The sequence below is a fragment of the Mus pahari genome, chromosome 10, assembly GCF_900095145.1.
Source record: "Mus pahari chromosome 10, PAHARI_EIJ_v1.1, whole genome shotgun sequence".
NCBI classification, from domain to species: Eukaryota; Metazoa; Chordata; class Mammalia; order Rodentia; family Muridae; genus Mus; species Mus pahari.
Window position 1 is genome coordinate 57,667,391 of NC_034599.1, and position 16,960 is coordinate 57,684,350.

The following is a 16,960-nucleotide window of genomic DNA, read 5'->3' on the forward strand; positions in this document are numbered from 1 at the left end:
TTTATTATTACATCTAAGTACACTGTAGCTGTCTTCAGATGCACCAGAAGAGGGCATCAGATCTCATTACGGATGGTTGTGAGCCACCATGTGGTTGCCGGGATTTGAACTCAGGACCTCCAGAAGAGCAGTCAGTGTTCTTAACCACTGAGCCATCTCTCCAGCCCAGCCTGCTGCTGTTTGACAATACAGTGTTGAGTGGAGTTTTAATGAGGGGGACTAGGACTAGGGGAGATAGAGGGAAGGGCTGGAGAGTGGATAGTGTTGTGTTTCCTTACAGACATGTCTGAAATTATCAGAGAATACATTTCTCAAATGGGGGCTTCACAAGGAAAACTATGTCCTGGAGAAAAGGCTCAGGCTACTTTGTTGTACCACAATGTTATACATTGTTACACTTTCATCTTCAGGAAAGATAAAGAATGGTGTCACTGTAACAATAAAAAACATATTCATATGTAAGAACTGACAGTGTCAAGACTCAGTAGATCAGAGTAGAGGAAAACACAGTTAAACCCTCCTACTGACTGTGGCTGAGTGCTGAGACTAAAAGTAACTTTTTTTTAATCTTCAGACTTTTTTGTAGTTTCCTTTCTTGCTGTTATAATATTTCTGGGTTTTGTCACTAGAACATATTGCTGCTCAGAAGAACAAATAACCATAATTAAAGTTAAGTATTGGGGACCCAGCTCGATCCTTCTCCCATGGTGTGCCGCAGATAGGCTCCTACTTCGGGAGTGAGATCACCTCAGTGGACATCAATGATGACAGAGTGACAGATGTCCTGCTGGTGGGTGCACCCATGTACTTCAGCGAGGGCCGAGAGCGAGGCAAGGTGTATGTCTACAACCTGAGACAGGTACAGTGGCCGGGAGGGTCCAGCCAGCTCTGCAGGGCATCAAGGCTGTGCTCTGATTTGGTTTAACCTCCAGGGAACCCAGGTTCCTGGGAGGGCGGGTACCACCTGCAGGAGCCAGCTGGGATGGGCAGAAACCTCTGGGCCCAGAGCTCTAGTATCCGGGCTCCTGCCATCAGGATGGGTTCTGGAAGATGGAATGGAGAGAGTCCACTTGGTACAGGCTGCTCCTCAGCCTCTCCCTGGCCTTGGTTTTTACAGAACCGGTTTGTTTATAATGGCACTCTGAAGGATTCCCACAGCTACCAGAACGCCCGGTTCGGGTCCTGCATCGCCTCCGTTCAAGACCTCAACCAAGATTCCTACAATGACGTGGTGGTGGGGGCCCCTCTGGAGGACAGCCACAGAGGGGCCATCTACATCTTCCATGGCTTCCAAACCAACATCCTAAAGAAGCCCATGCAGGTGGGGCTCTGTGGAGACCAGGCAGAGCAGAAAGCAGGAGAGTCTGAGCAGCGTCCATGAACTCCTGTACTTCCATTTCCTGTCATGGCCTCCTGAGGGAAGGATCCTGCCTGTCCTACCTCATGTAGAAATATTGCTATGGGTGCACTGTATGTCCAGCACTTCCCTGTCCTGGCCTCATACACACTTTTATCTTTTCCACATCAGTCCAGATGAAAATCCCAAGTTCCAAACATCGCTACCCTGTCAGGAACTGCTGGGCCTGAACAGCTCCTACCTGGGTTCCATTTTTACTACAAAGAGAGCTTTCACATCTCAGCTTCTCATCCAACACAAATTTGCCAATACTTTTTAAAATGTCTTCTCTCTTTAAAAAAAAAAAAAAGAAATTCTACATACGGATGTTTTCCCTGCATGCATGTGTTTGTAGTGCCCTGGGAGGTCAGGAGAGAACACTGGCTTCCTCAGAACTGGAGTGAATGACCATTGGGAGGCAGGAATCAAACCTCGGTCCTCTGCAAGGGTCCAGTACTTTTTGGGTTTAGTTTTGTTTTAGATTTATTTATTTTATGTATGAGTAATGTTTAAATGTGTGCGTGTGCCTGGTGCCCTTGGGGGTGTTAGATTCCATGCAGGAGTTACAGATGGCTATGGACTGTCATCTGAAAGATGGCTATGAGTCTAGGTCCTCTGTAAGAGGAGCAAGTGTTCTAACCACTAAGCCATCCCTCCAACTCCATTTTCTTTCTCTCTTTTTCTGTTTTCTGTTTTCTTTTTTCTCTCTCTCTCTGTGTGTGTGTGTGTGTGTGTGTGTGTGTGTGTGTGTGTGTGTGTTGTGACGGGTTTTTTTGTTGTTTGAAGAAAGGTTGACTTACATAGCCCTTGCTGGCCTCAGAGATCCACCTACCACCTCTGTACACACACACACACACACACACACACACACACACACACACACACACATCTCTCTCACACATACATGTCTGTTTGTTTTGTTTTGGGAAGCCCCACTAATATTATCCAGGGCCAACTTTGTGACCATGGGAACTGCATGTTGGAGCCTGGTGGTTCAATGGTGGATATGAAACTAAAAGACAATGAGTCCCTCTCTCCCAGAATCTATCAGTAGATAATAGTGCATCGATAAAGGGTAGGCTCCCGAGAGCCCCTCCTGCTTCCCTGGCTGATTGTTGATAGAGCCCAGTGTAGGTACCTACAGTTGTGAGTTAATGATCTAAATGGTTGTATCGAGTCTTGAGAATTTGCCTACATATTTTATTAGTAAGGTAATCAAATAAATACACCAAGGTCAGAGACATCAGGGGATTTGGTATCTGCCAAATATACACTGTAATTACAATTATAATACAGGTAATATACACTGACATTCAACAAATACTTTATTTTATTTTTTACGGTGCTGAGGATCAATGTTAGGGACTTGCACCTTCCAGGTAAACACCACACCACTTGGTTTCACCTTCAAGCCCTTGGTTTTTTGAGGCAAGGCCATGCTGGTCTTGAACACATGATCGGAAATATCTACCTCTAAAGTACTGGGATTGTAAGTGTGAGCCATCAAACCTTGTTGGGGAATATTTTGAGACATATTTTCATCCAAAACAGTGACTTTAAAGGTAGGGATGTCCTGGGTGCCTCATCGGGCAGCTGATGGGGTCTCAGAGCTCAGGATTATGTCTGTCCCCCTGGAGCTAACCTGGCTCACAGTACACACACCCTTTCTCTCCTCTCCCTGCAGAGAATAACAGCCTCGGAGCTGGCTCCTGGCCTGCAGCATTTTGGCTGCAGCATCCACGGACAACTGGACCTCAATGAGGATGGACTTGTGGACCTAGCAGTGGGCACCCTGGGCAGTGCTGTGGTTTTGTGGTTGGTTCCCCTGCTTTCTCTAACTGGAGGGCTCTCCTGAGGGTTAACTGAATAGAGTGTTTCAAAGGTCTGCTGCAGGGTCTCTGCCTCTTGATTCTATCTACTGTCACCCAAATGAACCTTGAGCCCCTCCCAGCCTGTGTGGTCCTGGAGTCCTACTCTCTATTCTCAGTGGAGTCCTAGAACTGGAGACCACTTTCTGTCCCCAACCCTCAGAATTTTTCCTGTGCCCCACTCCCTGCAGCATCTGTCCCACTCCTGTCTCCCAGGCTACTTAGAGGAAGCATTGAGCCCCTTCTAGAAGCATTCTCCTCCCATCCTGCGTGGGAGAATGAATGTGGATTAGGGGGGGTTCTTTCTCCCAACCCCTCTGATCTCATTCTCCTTCTCGTGTGTGGTTCCATATCAGTGTTTGAGAAAAGCCTATGCATCTTCTTGTGTGCCGCTACTTTTAGACTGTAGTTCTGGTCAGCCTGGAACTCACTCTGTAGACCAGGCTGGTCTCGAGCTCACAGAGATCCTCCTGCCTCTGCTGAGATTAAAGACATATGCCTGGCTGATTGGAGCTTTTTAAATATAGGTTGCTGAGATCAATGTCATCATTAAGGTTTTCTGCACTAACTTAAAATGTGAAGAAGAAAGAGAAAAAAAAAAAAAAACAGCCAACTTTCCGTCACTCAGCGCTGATCCTTTCAGGTTCTCCTGGCTGCGCTTCCAGTCTTTCCCACTCAGTGGTGCTCTGTGTATCTCCCACTCAACCTCACTTGAGAACTCATTAGCCTTGCAGAGTCTGTGCCAACTGACTGCATCTGGCTCTGCGCTGTAAAAGATGTCTGCAGGAGGTAGTGGTGCGCGCAGATTAAAACTTGAGACACAGCTTTAGAGCATGTTTGTGTCTCGCTCAGCCTACTGTGACCCGGAGTGCAGCCTGGGCATGGGAGGCCTTTTCTGTTCCTTTGTAAACTCACTGTGAGTCAAGGATGGCTGGAACTTCAGATCCTCCTGCCTCTGTCTCCCCGCCTCACCTTGTTTATTTGGTGCTGGATTTCTAGAGCTTCGTGCACACCAGGCAAACACTCTATCAACCGAGACTCTGTACCCAGCGTGGGGTTTATTTCCCTCTCTTGCTTTTCTCTTTGCTTCGCTCAGCTGTTCCTTCCATATCTGGACCAGTAGGTTGCTCTTCAGGGACAGGTCCTGAGAGAGAAAGAGGACCAGGTAAGGCAGGGAATCAGAAAAGGAGACAGAGAAGTTTGGGGTTGGGAGGTCTTGCACAAACGATGTCTTTGTCAAGTATCTTAGGGTTTTACTGCTGTGAACAGACACCATGACCAAGGCAACTCTTATAAGGACAACATTTAATGGGGACTGGCCTGCAGGTTTAGAGGCTCAGTCCATTATCATCCAGGTGGGAGCACAGCAGCATCCAGGCAGGTATGGCATTGGAAGAGCAGAGAGTTCCACTGCTTGTTCCAAAGGCAGCTAGGGGAAGACTGACTTCCAGGCAGCTAGGACATGAGAGTATTAAAGCCCACACCCACAGTGGCACATCTACTCCAAAGAGGCCACACCTCCTTCAAGTGCTGCTCCCTAGCCCAAGTACATACAAATCATCACACCAAGCAAGTTTATTTGGAAGTACAGTGTTTTATATACCATTTCCAGGGAGAGATATGGAACAAAGTCATCAGGAACCATCATAAACGGGATGCAATCAGCTGGAAGCTGACCGAGCAAAGCTGCACAAAGGGAACGCTGGGTATATCTCCAGAGCATCGCAGCACACAGCAGCCTGGGGACTGTTAACTCCAGTCTCTACAGGGGGACCAGCCAAGTTCCCAGGAACCGAAACCTTAAGTCCTTCAGAGCTCTGGCCTCAGCCCCAGGCTGGCCTTGCCAAGTCTGCTCCTGAGCACGGGCACAGAGCTAGGTTCCGTCTATCCTTTCATAGGGGCGTCTGAGAAAGCCTGGGTCAGTCCAGCTCCCAATACTCCCTGTCTTCTTTCTAATTCTTACTTTATGAATGTTTTGTCTGCACGTATACCTGTGTGCCACGTGCATCCTGGTGCCCGTGATGGACAGAAGAGGGTGCCAGATCCTCCTAGAACTGTAGCTACAGGCGGTTGTGAGCTGCCACATATGTTGGTTCTGGAAACCAAATCCAGATCTCTCTGAAAATGCAGCCCTGAGCCATCTCCCCAGCCCCTCTCTCTAGTGGATTCAAATATATCTCGGGCCTGCCAGGAAGGATGAAGGAAAGGCAGGAGTCCTCACCAGGAGCAACCCTGAAGAAAAGGGGAACAGGCTGTCCCAGATCCCTGACCCTATACCCACCCCCTCTGCCCCTCTCCTGTAGCTTCCTAAACTCTCTCTGCCCCGTCCATCACACTGCACCCTCTAGGCAGGTTTTACAGACTCCACTTCTGTCTGGATCTGTACCTCAGCCCCAGGGTCCCAGCCCTGGTCAGAACCCCAGCCCTATCAGCCCCAGGGTCCCAGCCCTGGTCAGAACTCCAGCCCTACTCTAGCTCACCTCCCTTTCTGTTCCAGGGCCCGCCCTGTAGTTCAGATCAACGCCAGCCTCCACTTTGAGCCTTCCAAGATCAACATCTTCCACAAGGACTGCAAGCGCAGTGGCAGGGATGCCACCTGCCTGGCTGCCTTCCTCTGCTTCATACCCATCTTCCTGGCACCCCACTTCCAAACAGCAACCGTCGGTAAACCAGCCTCCCTGGGTGGTCAGCCAAGCTCCAGTCTCTCTGTGGGCCTTGCGATTGTTCTGGTTCTCAGCCTGGGGCTTTCCCAAAATGGGGCCTGAGTACCAGGTCACATCCTGAGACACCTTTGATGCCTGCTGGGTTCTTCTCTGATGCTCTTCTTTCAAGGGATTCCTGGCAGGGGAAAGAGTGGTAGTGGGCACAGCTGGAGGGAAAGGGGAGAGACAGAAGAACATCCCTTGGTTATGTTTTGAATGGGATGCAAAAGGCAGGCAGTAGAGTACAGAGAGGAGGCCAGGAGTCAGCCAGACTTGGGGAACCAACCTGGAGCCACCAGTGGGGTGAGCTTGTGTGTCAAGTGGGGGGAACACAGTGTGTCACAGCTGCCACCCAGCAGGGGCATGGGCTTGGGAAGGGTTCTTTCCTATTACCTCAGACTGGATTCAGGCACCCACTTCCTGGACCAGGCATCCCTGAAAGTGATGGATGCATTAGTGACCACAGGTTGTGTCCCCTTCAGTGATGAGGCACAAGACCAAAGAGAAGTGGGGGGTGGGGGACAAGGGGGCATAAGAGGACATGTCCCAGCCTGGTGGCTGTGCACTTTTCCTGCATGTTCCATCTGTGACAGGACATGGATTCAAGGACACAGCCACCAGAGGGCTACATGGGGAACAGAAGGCACTTGGCCATTCTGTCAAAGTTCTGTAAGCTAAGGGGAGGAAGGCTGAGGGCCTCAAGCCACAGAATACAGACAAGAGTCTGAGGAGAGTCCTCAGTGTGAGTGAAGCCCCCAGGAGAAGGCCCAGAGCAACAATGTGAGGCAGGGGGTCGGAGGAGAGCTGAGGAGGTCATTTGTGGGCAGAGCTGAGCAACACTGACCTCACCCTAGTCCCTGTCCTTCTCTCAAGGCTTGTGTCCCTCTTCTGTCCTCCCTCCCCACCTCTCACACAACTCCTCCTCTTTAGCCCCTTCCTCCTTACCACAGTTCTTGCTCCCAACGTGGAAGCGCTGCCTGTGAGGGATGAGGCTAGCCCAGAGGCTAAGCAGGTCGACAGTCTAGGATGTGGAAGAAGCCCCAGCTTGGTCTTGCCCTCTCCCCGCTTCCAGGCATCAGGTACAATGCAACCATGGATGAGAGGCGGTATATGCCGCGGGCACATCTGGACGAGGGCGGAGACCAGTTCACCAACAGAGCTGTCCTGCTCTCCTCTGGCCAGGAACACTGTCAAAGGATCAACTTCCATGTCCTGGTGAGTCCGGCAGCCCATGTGCAGGCCCTAAGCCCTACAAGAAGGGTACAGCGTAGAGGGACATCTGTAGAAGTGAGAGCCTCATGGGTGTCAGGCCAATCCTGAGCCTTCCGTGGATAGCCAGGAAGCAGCATGGCTAAGCTTGGCCAGTGCCGCTGCTCAGGCCCCAGAAAAAAGTCCTCATGGCTCTCCTGCCCACCTGCCTTCCCAGCTGTTCATCCCTAGAAGGAATGAAACCAGGGAAGTGAGAGCCATCTGAGATGTGGGAGAGAGGGGGACACCACCCATGGCTAGAAAGGGCAGAGCAACAGAGTGGACTGAAGACTGCATAAAGCAGGCAGAGGGGTGGACACACGGGACAGTGGCCTCCCAAGGGAGGGGGTGGCCTGGTGCCCATCACTGAATGAGAAAGAGGCTTACTTCCATACAGAAATACCAAGTGTGCTGACCGCAGCTCTAGAGCACGGGAGATTTTAGGCAGCTTGCAGCTCCCCAGTCACTTGTCATCCATAGTCAGGACTAACTGAATGACATGTTCCTTCCTTCCTTCCTCATTCATTCATTCATTCATTCATTCATACATTCAACATTATAAGGCCATATCTCAATGGCTAGGCTACATCTAGAGGTTTCTAGACTATTCCTTGCTAGGAAAGAAAGACACGCAGGTGGATTTTTTTTAGCAAAGTGTGGAAGTCCCAGCACTCAGGAGGTTGAAGCAGGAAGCTTATGTTTGGGGCCAGCCTGGGAGATAGATAGATAGATAGATAGATAGATAGATAGATAGATAGATATCAGAGAGAAAAGGATGCTTAAGTGGTTTCGATGCCGTGGGAAGAAGCTGAAGTCACAAGTCTGGAGGGAGGAAGATGCCTGCCAGGCTTCCTGAAGGACAAAGTTACCCACTCCATGAGGGTTGGACTTGGAAGGGTTAACAGGAGTGTGGTGAAACTTCAGGATGCCAAACTGGCATTTGATTTTTCTACCTGGCACATACTTCTCACCTACAGACCTTGGCAGAACCATTATCCACATGGAGACTTACCCTGAGGGCCACAGGCTGCTATCCTCCAGCTTAGAGGGGTGGAAGTTCTACATCTGCAGTCTCGGCCCAAGAAATCATAGTCTCTCCTCTCTGAACTCTGCCCTCCTCTCCCTACAGGACACTGCCGACTACGTGAAGCCAGTGGCCTTCTCCGTGGAGTACTCCCTAGAGGACCCTGACAACGGCCCCATGCTGGACAACGGCTGGCCCACTACGCTCAGAGTGTCGGTGAGTCCCGGCCCTCTGCTACCTTGATTCCAGACCTGTGATGAGCATGGCTGAGCCCTTTCTTCCCTCACTCCTCTGCCTCCTGTCACCAGAGAAGATCCCCGTGTCCTCTGCACAGAGAGGCACTGAGTGGCCCCTGGGGAAATGGGATGCCCAGAAGAGACCTGTGACCCTGTGACCTCTGGTTCTTACCTCCCTAAGTTTTCAGAAAAGGACTCGGCTGCTTTGAGCTTTCTTGAGTTTTTCCGTTATCTAACTCAGTGCCGGACTCCCTCTGACTGTTACCAAGTATTCCAAAGCTTTCTTTTTGCCAGTGCGTCCGGCTCTAGAGGCACCTAAATCCTCTGTTAATAACTTGGGGTGGTTGCTCTCTGAAGAGTCTACTCAAGAACGCCTCCCCGTTTCTGTCTAAGTGGGCTGTGAGAGCAGGCGGGATTTGCATTGGACTGTAAGCATTAGGAACTAGCTTAATCACAGCACTTAGAAACACGGAGCTTTGGAGGCCTAGACACCCAAGCAAAGCCCCTCCCACAGACTCAGATCTCTCCTGCACTGTGATAGGATGCGCCACGCTGCCTCGCCCATGCTCCCACAGCCCCTCCCATCCCCCCAGACACCTCCACCCCTGCACACTCTGCCAGCCCTCCCCACAGCATCCTCTCACCAAGCCGGTCCTGTTCTCCCTCGTCCCTTCTCTCCCGTGTGAGTCACTGGGCTGGCATGGGAGAAAAGCTGCCCGCTCCAATCGCTGACTTGCCTGACACCGTAATTACAAAGTCTGTACCGCAAGAGAACGGGTGCACGCTGCTCCCACATGAAGCTCGTGAGGCAGATTCACATGCAATCACCCATGCCAGGACCCTGATGCCCTCAGGATCCTGACGCCAGGTAGAGATGGAGAACGTGAGTCACCCCAGATAGTGAGCAGGGAACTTCCTACAGAGGCAGCTTTGAGCTCTTTGAACTTTAAAGGATGATTTGAACTCAGAGCTGCAGAGCCGGGAGGGTAAGAAGTGGAGGGGGGGGATGGGAGGGGGGACCTGCTTTAAAGCTAGGAGAACTGACTGTGTGTCTCCAGGGTGTGGGCGTGAGAAAGTGGGGTAAAGGTGAAAGATAGATAGAGCCAGAAAGAGCCACTGAGAATATTGGGGGGGGGGGGAACATCTGAATTCTGGGATTACAGGTGGGCATCACCATACCCAGTGTATGGAGCCCTGAGGGGCTGGGATGTGGCTTAATTGGCAGAGTGCTTGCCTGGCATGCTCAATGCCCTGGGTGCCCTCTCCAGTACAGCATAAACTAGATGTAGTAGCACATGCCTGTAATCCTAGCACTCAGGAGGATCAGAAGCAAGATGGTCAGAAGTTCAAGGTCATTGTCAGCAATTTCATAGGAAATTCAGGGCCAGCCTGAGTTACATGAGACCCTGAGCTAAGCCAGTTTGTGTCACTGAGTGCATCCTTCGTCATCTAGCTGGAACTTCTGAGACTGGCTCCATCTTCTGCAAGCTTCCTGAGTGGCTGACTGGAGGCTTGAGCCACCAGCCCTGGCCCAGGCTTAGTGACGTGTATACAGTGTCTTCATAGACTGGGTCCCTCTAACAATGTATCTAAACGAGGGCCCAGTCTGTCTTAGGAAGAGCTAATGAGTGGCTGGTGAGATGGCTCAGGGGTTAAGAGCACTGACTGCTCTTCCAGAGGTCCTGAGTTCAATTCCCAGCAAGCACATGGTGGCTCGAAACCATCTGTAATGGGATCTGATGCCCTCTTCTGGTGTGACTGAAGAGAGAGTGTATTCACACACATTAAATAAATAAATTCTTAAAATGAAGAGGATGCCCCTGTCCCCGTCACTTCCTTTCCCCCCACCTCCAATAGCTTTGACTGTCACTGATGCCACCGAGCCTGGGCTTCAGCACCCAGACCCTACTGAGCTGTGCTGTGGATGAGCCACAGGACACACCCCATGCATGCTTCACACACCCCCAAGCCAAGCTTCTGAACTATATCTTAGGGTTCTAAAAGGATGGTGCTCGTATCTCCAGTCCACCTTCCAGAATGTGAAAAAGAATCAGGTATACCCAGGCCTCTCCCTCGACCCCAAGACCTTCTAGTTCCTAGTGACCCCACCTCTGAGACCTTAAGCAGGCCGATGCCATTCTCACCCTCCCAAGTGTCTCCCTACCTCCCTGGGTCTCTCTGCCTCTAGCCCTGCCCCTCCCAGTCCATCTTCCCACCCCTGTCAGCTTGTCTAGCAGGTCCCTCCTGTGCTAGTACTTGCTGGCTCCTGTCAGGTACAAGGAGCAACCCAAGGCCTTCCAGGACCGGCCTACAGAATCTGACGGCTGTTTTTATCTTCCTCCCCCCCCCCCACCACCACCATGCCTGGTCTCTCTCTCCACAGCTCTGAACTATGGAGTTGTCTCCTCCGTCTCTCCAGCCTCAGTGCCTTGCACTTCCAGCATTCTCTTGGATTTCCCACTCCCTGGGGCATCCAGCCTGCTCGCTCCTGCTTCAGAGCTCTGTCCCCACCTTGAAAATCTGAGTACCTACAGACCCGAAGAGCTAGCCCGACCTCTGTCTCCTTTGCTCCTCATGTCTCTGCTTTCCTTGCACATTTCACACGAGATCTGTCTGTTCACGTGTCAGTCATCCCCACGATCCAAGAGCAGACGCTGTGCCTCTCTCAGCCTATGTCTCCAACGTTACGTACCTCAGACACAGCAGATGGGTGGCGGTTCCTGTTGACTGGAACTGTGCTGCCAGCCTGGCTGAGCATGCTCTCTTAGAGGAGGGAGGATCTATACAGGAGCGAGGGAGGAGGGCAAGGCAGGCAGAGGCCCATCTGGCATGGAGTGACAAAGGCTGGGGGCTCTGGATTCTGAGGCTGGAGGTCATGGTCCCCTCTCCAGCCACCCGCACTGGCTCTCCTTGCAGGTGCCCTTCTGGAATGGCTGTAATGAGGATGAACACTGTGTCCCTGACCTTGTACTGGATGCTCGGAGTGACCTGCCCACTGCCATGTGAGTGGCTCGTTGCCCCATATACCTTGACCCATCTCTGCTGGTGGCCTGGAGCTCCCCGAGGGCTGGGTTGTCCTAGTGAAGCTGTCTCATAGACAGCATGGCTCTGACACTTCCAGAACAGTAGCTTCTAACTCCCCTGTGATCGCAGGCAAGTCCCCTCCCTCTCTGTTGGCCTCAGCTGAGCATCCATCACTAGTCTATTCTAACCTTGCCAGCTTCTCTGAGAATGGAACTGTTCCATTGGAGAGTTAAACAGATAGAAAGTGGAGCTAGGGAGCCAGGGGGGTAGCTCAGTGGATAGAGCACTTGCCTAGCATGCACAAGGCCCTAGGTTCAAGCCCAGAGGCATCATAAGCAGATGTGGTGGCCCACACATAGTGATAGCACCGAGGGAACTGATCAGAAATTCAAGGCATCTGTGGCTACTTAGTGAGTTCAAGGCCAGTCTGGGCTGCACAAGATCCTCTAGGAAATGGGGAGAGGAGCTCAGGTCTGGTGGCACACCCCTTTAATTCCAGCACTTGAGAGGCAGAGACAGGCAGATCTCCATGAGTTCCAGGCCAGCTAGAATGAGATGAGACCTTGTCAAAAAAACAAATGAGGGTTGGAGGGAGGCTGAACAGATGGCTCAGTGGTTAATGAGTGCCAGCTCATTGGCTGTTCTTCCAGAGACCCGGGGAACCCAGGCTCAATTTCCAGTACCTAACAGAGGCTCACATACATCTGTGACTCCAGTTCCATGGGATATTATGCCATTTTCTGGACTCTATGGGCACCAGACATTCACATGGTATGCAGACATACATGCAGATGAAACACACATACATGTAAGTAGGCCTAAAACAAATAAGCCAAGAACAACAACAACAAAGTTATAGAAAGCAGAGATGGATGGCCCAGAGTTCTGGGTCTTGTCCTCTAACCCCAGACCCAAGGTAATGCCTAGGGTCCACAGCTGAACACCAGGGCTTTCTGGTCCCTCTGGTGTAGAGTCTAAGGGGGTGCTGGTGAGGTGGCTCAGCAGGGAAAGGCGCTTGCTTCTGATGATCTAAGTTTGATCCCTGGGACTTATACGGTAAAAGAAGAGAACCAACTCTCACAAGTTGCCTTCTGACCTCCACATGACTCGACTGAGCGCAGCACCCAAGATCTGGAGGCAACAGACCGGGGCACAAGGCAAACTACGGGGCACTGCTCGTGAGCACATTCTTAACTTACAGAATGCACTTTGCAATCACGTCTGTTTAATTTTGATGCAATAAGACAGAATGTAAATGACAGGAAAGCCATCAAGATTTAGTGCTGAGCTTCCTGGCAGCCAAAGCCGAAAGACAAGAGAAGGGATGCTCTGTGACTAGTGAGGTGAAACGGGAGAACTGAGTTCAGAGGCAGGAACAGCCTGCGACTGGAGAGCAGGGAGCTTCAGTGCGAGCGGTAGGCCGGCAGCGTGAGCTCTTTGCAGGCCCCTCCATCCACTTCCTTCTCTTGGTGGCTGTTCCCACAAGCTGTGACTGAATGGCCAGGTCCCCCATTCCCATATCCCTGCGCCAGTCCTGAGGCTCAGCGTCACCCCTTCACCCCCATCTTGCCTGCCTGATAGCCAATGACCTCTTCCCCCAGGGAGTACTGCCAGCAGGTGCTGAGGAGGCCCCCGCAGGACTGCTCCAGTTACACCCTGTCCTTCGACACCACTGTCTTCATCATAGAGAGCACACGTCGCCGGGTGGCAGTGGAGGCCACGCTGGAGAACAGAGGAGAGAACGCGTACAGCGCTGTCCTCAACATCTCCCAGTCAGAGAACCTGCAGTTCGCCAGCCTGATCCAGAAGGTAGGAGCTCAGCGGCTCGGCCAGCTGACCAAGGCCAAGGGCAGAGGGGTAAAGGGGATACTGACAGAGCTGTGTCCTGGCCCTCTGGGGGCTCTCTCTGGGTCATCAACACATAGGTAGCTTAGAAAGCTTCCTTTAGACTTCAGTGTGAAGCCTCAGCTTGTTTTCTCCTTTTTTATCTGGGACCTCAGAACAGTAGTGTTACCGTACAAAGTTGGTGGAGACCAGGCAATATAATTCTGTGGCTCCAGGATCGCTCTTACAGAGGAAAAAAAAAAAAGTCCACTCAGAGGCCCTCGGGACCTGAGGAGGCAGGGAGGTCATAGCCTAGAGCGGCCTCCAACCTTTAAATGAACCAAGTGTCAATCCCAACCCAGCCAGTGTCCACAGCTCGAGTGAGGTCTAAACTTCAGAGTCCCAGTGGCAGCTAGCCAATTCCCCAGCAGCAAGGGGACAATCAGTATACACCTGAGCACACCAGCCTGGCCACTGAGCAAGACCTTCCCCTGTACCATCACGAGCCTTCAGTCTGAACCAACTATACCTGTCGACAGCCTGAGGGGCCCTCTGTGGTTCAGAGAGTTGGAAAGTGGCATTTCAGGTGTCAGGGGTGGGTGGTCCCTGGGATGGGGTGAGGGGCTGGCTGCGGTGAGCCTGTAGACCGAGGACCGGAGTCTGCCTGATGACTGCCTTTTGCCCGTCTCAGGATGACTCAGACAACAGCATCGAGTGTGTGAATGAGGAGAGGCGGCTTCACAAGAAAGTCTGCAACGTCAGCTACCCCTTCTTCAGAGCCAAGGCCAAGGTGGAGGCTGGGGACCCCGCGGGGAGGGACAGAACCTGGGACCCAGAGAGCAGGAGGAGGGTCGGGGGTAGTTCTAAGTATCCTTTCTTTCTGGGGGTGCAGCTCAGTTGATAGAGTGCTTGCCTAGCATGCATGAAGCCCTGGGTGGGGCACGCCTGTTACCCCAACACTCATGAGGTGGAGACAGAAGGTCACAAGTTAAAGTCCATCCTCAGCTCCATAGCAAGTTTGAGGCCAGCCTGGGCTACATGACAGTCTGTCTGAAAACGAGAGAGAAAGAGAGAGGGGGGGTAGGGAACATCCCCACAGAGAGCTGCTGTCTTTGCACCTGTGGTGGCCCCAGTTCACTATTCTACAGCCCTGCACACCCCCCTTCAGACATTCTCCGTAGGGTCCTGAGGTGGTAGTTAAAAGCAGGTCAGAACCAGCTCACCTCAGGGCCCCAGCTCAGGCTCCCTTCTCCACAGGTGGCTTTCCGGCTGGATTTCGAGTTCAGCAAGTCTGTGTTCCTGCACCATCTTCAGATCCACCTGGGTGCCGGCAGGTCAGGCCTGCCCCTCCCCCACCCAGCAGCTCCTCCCTCACCCCGTGCTCTCCTGTGCCCACTGGATCCCACTGGCAAACCTGTTCCCTGACCCAAGTTGGTGGAAGGGTTGGGGGTGAGCAGGGCTGCTTTCTTACAATCCCGAAGCTCAGCCACAAGTACCACCGGCTGTCCCTTAACCTGTAGAGAGGGCTTTAGGCAGCAGTCAGTTAGAAGGACTTCGGGTCTATCGCAGTCCCCACCCCACCCCAGTCCACACAGCAGCCCCTCACGACCAGCAGAGCTTGTGCGGACTTCCTGTAAGCGACTGGGAGCTGGCTACTTAGCCCCTGGTAGCCCTGCTCTGTCCTGGTTAGCCCTCTGTGTTAGTCACTGTTCTCATTGCTGTTACAAAATGCCTGACACAAGGAGCCCAAGGGCAGAGGGGTTGTTGGGGTTCATAGTTTAAGGACACAGACCACCATGGTGGGGAAGGTATGGTGGCTGTAGCGTCCAGGAAACAGGTGGATCCTGTGCTCAGCGCGCATCTCCTTTTTATTCAGTCTGGGAACCCAGGAGACGGTGCTGCCCACACTCGGGTTCCACCTCGGTGAAGCCAGTGTGGACACTCCATCACAGCCAGGACCGGATGTGACTCCGGCTGACAGTCGATACGGACCGTGGCACTCTCCTTGGGCACTTCTCCATTTTTAAGAGGATTTTTCTTCCCCTATGTGGGTCTGTCTATCTGTCCCTCAGACTTCTTAGATGTGGCTTACTCCAGGGAGACCGTGAGTCTCCCTGGGCCAGCAGGAAATGGTTTCCTTTCTCACAGAATCATCTCTGTGTGAGATGGAAGGAGGAAGAAAGGGAGGGCTGGCTGGCTTCTGTCTCATCAGGAGGCTCAGAGCAGCCAGAACCCTCCACTGAGTAGTAAGCCTCCAGGTCAAGCAAACACCACTGTCCTTGCCCCGAGTCACAGGTGGGCTGGGGATCCCCCGACCCAAGCCTGTGCTGGCCTCCAGCTATACGTAAACAAATCCCACAGCTCCTCAGACACCTCAGCAGACACACGGCTGCGTTCGTGAAGTGTCTTGGTATGTTGGAGCCTCCTGGGGCAGAATGGCCTCCTCTCATGGAAAGTGAACACACGTACACAGAGGTGGTCGTGGGCATGTGTCAGCCAGGGATGGACAAGGAGGGTCGTGGATGTCAGTCTATCTCTGGAGACCCGCTTTTCAGCCTCACCACCTAGCCTGGAGAATAGAATAGTTTATGTACAAGCTGAAGTCTTGGGGTCTTGCAAGGGCTTCACCCTGTGGGAGCAGGAGGCAGTGACCCCCACTGTCCTTCCCAGGGCAGAGTAGGTGACTTTCCTCAAGGCTCATTGTTCTCCCAGTCCCAAATCCAACCTCACCTTCAGCTCTGCAGCTGGGGAAGCTCATCAAGAAGGCCAGGCAGTGGCCATGAGCTCCCCAAAGCCCTCCCTGACAGCATGGCTACAGAGAGGGCTGGCCCAGTCCCACCTACTAGCCGGCTTCTAGGAGGCACCTCAGCTTTCCCTGGTGGCCTGATCATAACCCAGCAGCCTGAAAAGCCAGCGCACCCCCCCTTCGGTTTCTAGAATCCCAGTGCCAGTGTCCTCTCTAATCCCAACTCCCCTTGTAGTGACAGTCACGAGCAGGACAGCACCGCAGATGACAACACAGCCCTCCTGCGCTTCCACCTCAAATATGAAGCAGACGTCCTCTTTACCAGGTGGGTAGCTACGCATCTGCAGGAGAGAAGCAGGGGAGGGAGGGGCCTGAGCCAGCAGACGCAAGCATGAAGGTGATCAGGAGGAAGTCCCCAACACACAAAACTGGGACAGAGGTGAAGAACAGAACTCTTCGATGTCAATGTGGCAGGCTGGAGAGCCGGCTCGGTGGTTAAGAGTGCATGCTGATCTTCCCAGGTTCATTTCCCAGCAACCACCTCAGATGGCTCTCAACCACTCATAACTCTGGTCCCAGGGCATCTGACACCTTCTTTTGAATTCTGTAGGCACTGTGTTCACATACCCACACACAGACACATAATTCAGGATAGAACAAATCTTTTTTTTTTTAAGTCAGTCTGGGTGGGGCCAATGAAATGGCTCTAGCAACCTGAGCCCAATTCCTAGAAGCAGAGACAGGAGAATCATCTAGAAACCTGTGGGCTAGCTAGCCTTAAGTATACAGAACAGCAGAGGAAACAAGAAAGATCCTGCCTCAAAATAAGGTGGCAGGCCAGACCCAACTCTCTCTCTCTCTCTCTCTCTCTCTCTCTCTCTCTCTCTCTCTC

The 16,960-nt window shown here is 52.3% G+C and overlaps 1 protein-coding gene across 1 annotated transcript in view; it reads left to right on the plus strand.

Annotated features, from left to right (window-relative positions):
• Itga11 (integrin subunit alpha 11) overlaps positions 1-16,960 on the plus strand; it is a 107,300-nt gene that overhangs the window by 78,074 nt on the left and 12,266 nt on the right. The window contains exons 13-23 of the mRNA XM_021206181.2: positions 719-859; positions 1,118-1,321; positions 3,081-3,211; positions 5,762-5,928; positions 7,039-7,181; positions 8,344-8,454; positions 11,391-11,476; positions 13,100-13,307; positions 14,014-14,112; positions 14,580-14,656; positions 16,304-16,393. Coding sequence (XP_021061840.1) covers positions 719-859; positions 1,118-1,321; positions 3,081-3,211; positions 5,762-5,928; positions 7,039-7,181; positions 8,344-8,454; positions 11,391-11,476; positions 13,100-13,307; positions 14,014-14,112; positions 14,580-14,656; positions 16,304-16,393 — 1,457 coding nt within the window. The remainder of the gene's footprint in view (positions 1-718; positions 860-1,117; positions 1,322-3,080; positions 3,212-5,761; positions 5,929-7,038; positions 7,182-8,343; positions 8,455-11,390; positions 11,477-13,099; positions 13,308-14,013; positions 14,113-14,579; positions 14,657-16,303; positions 16,394-16,960) is intronic.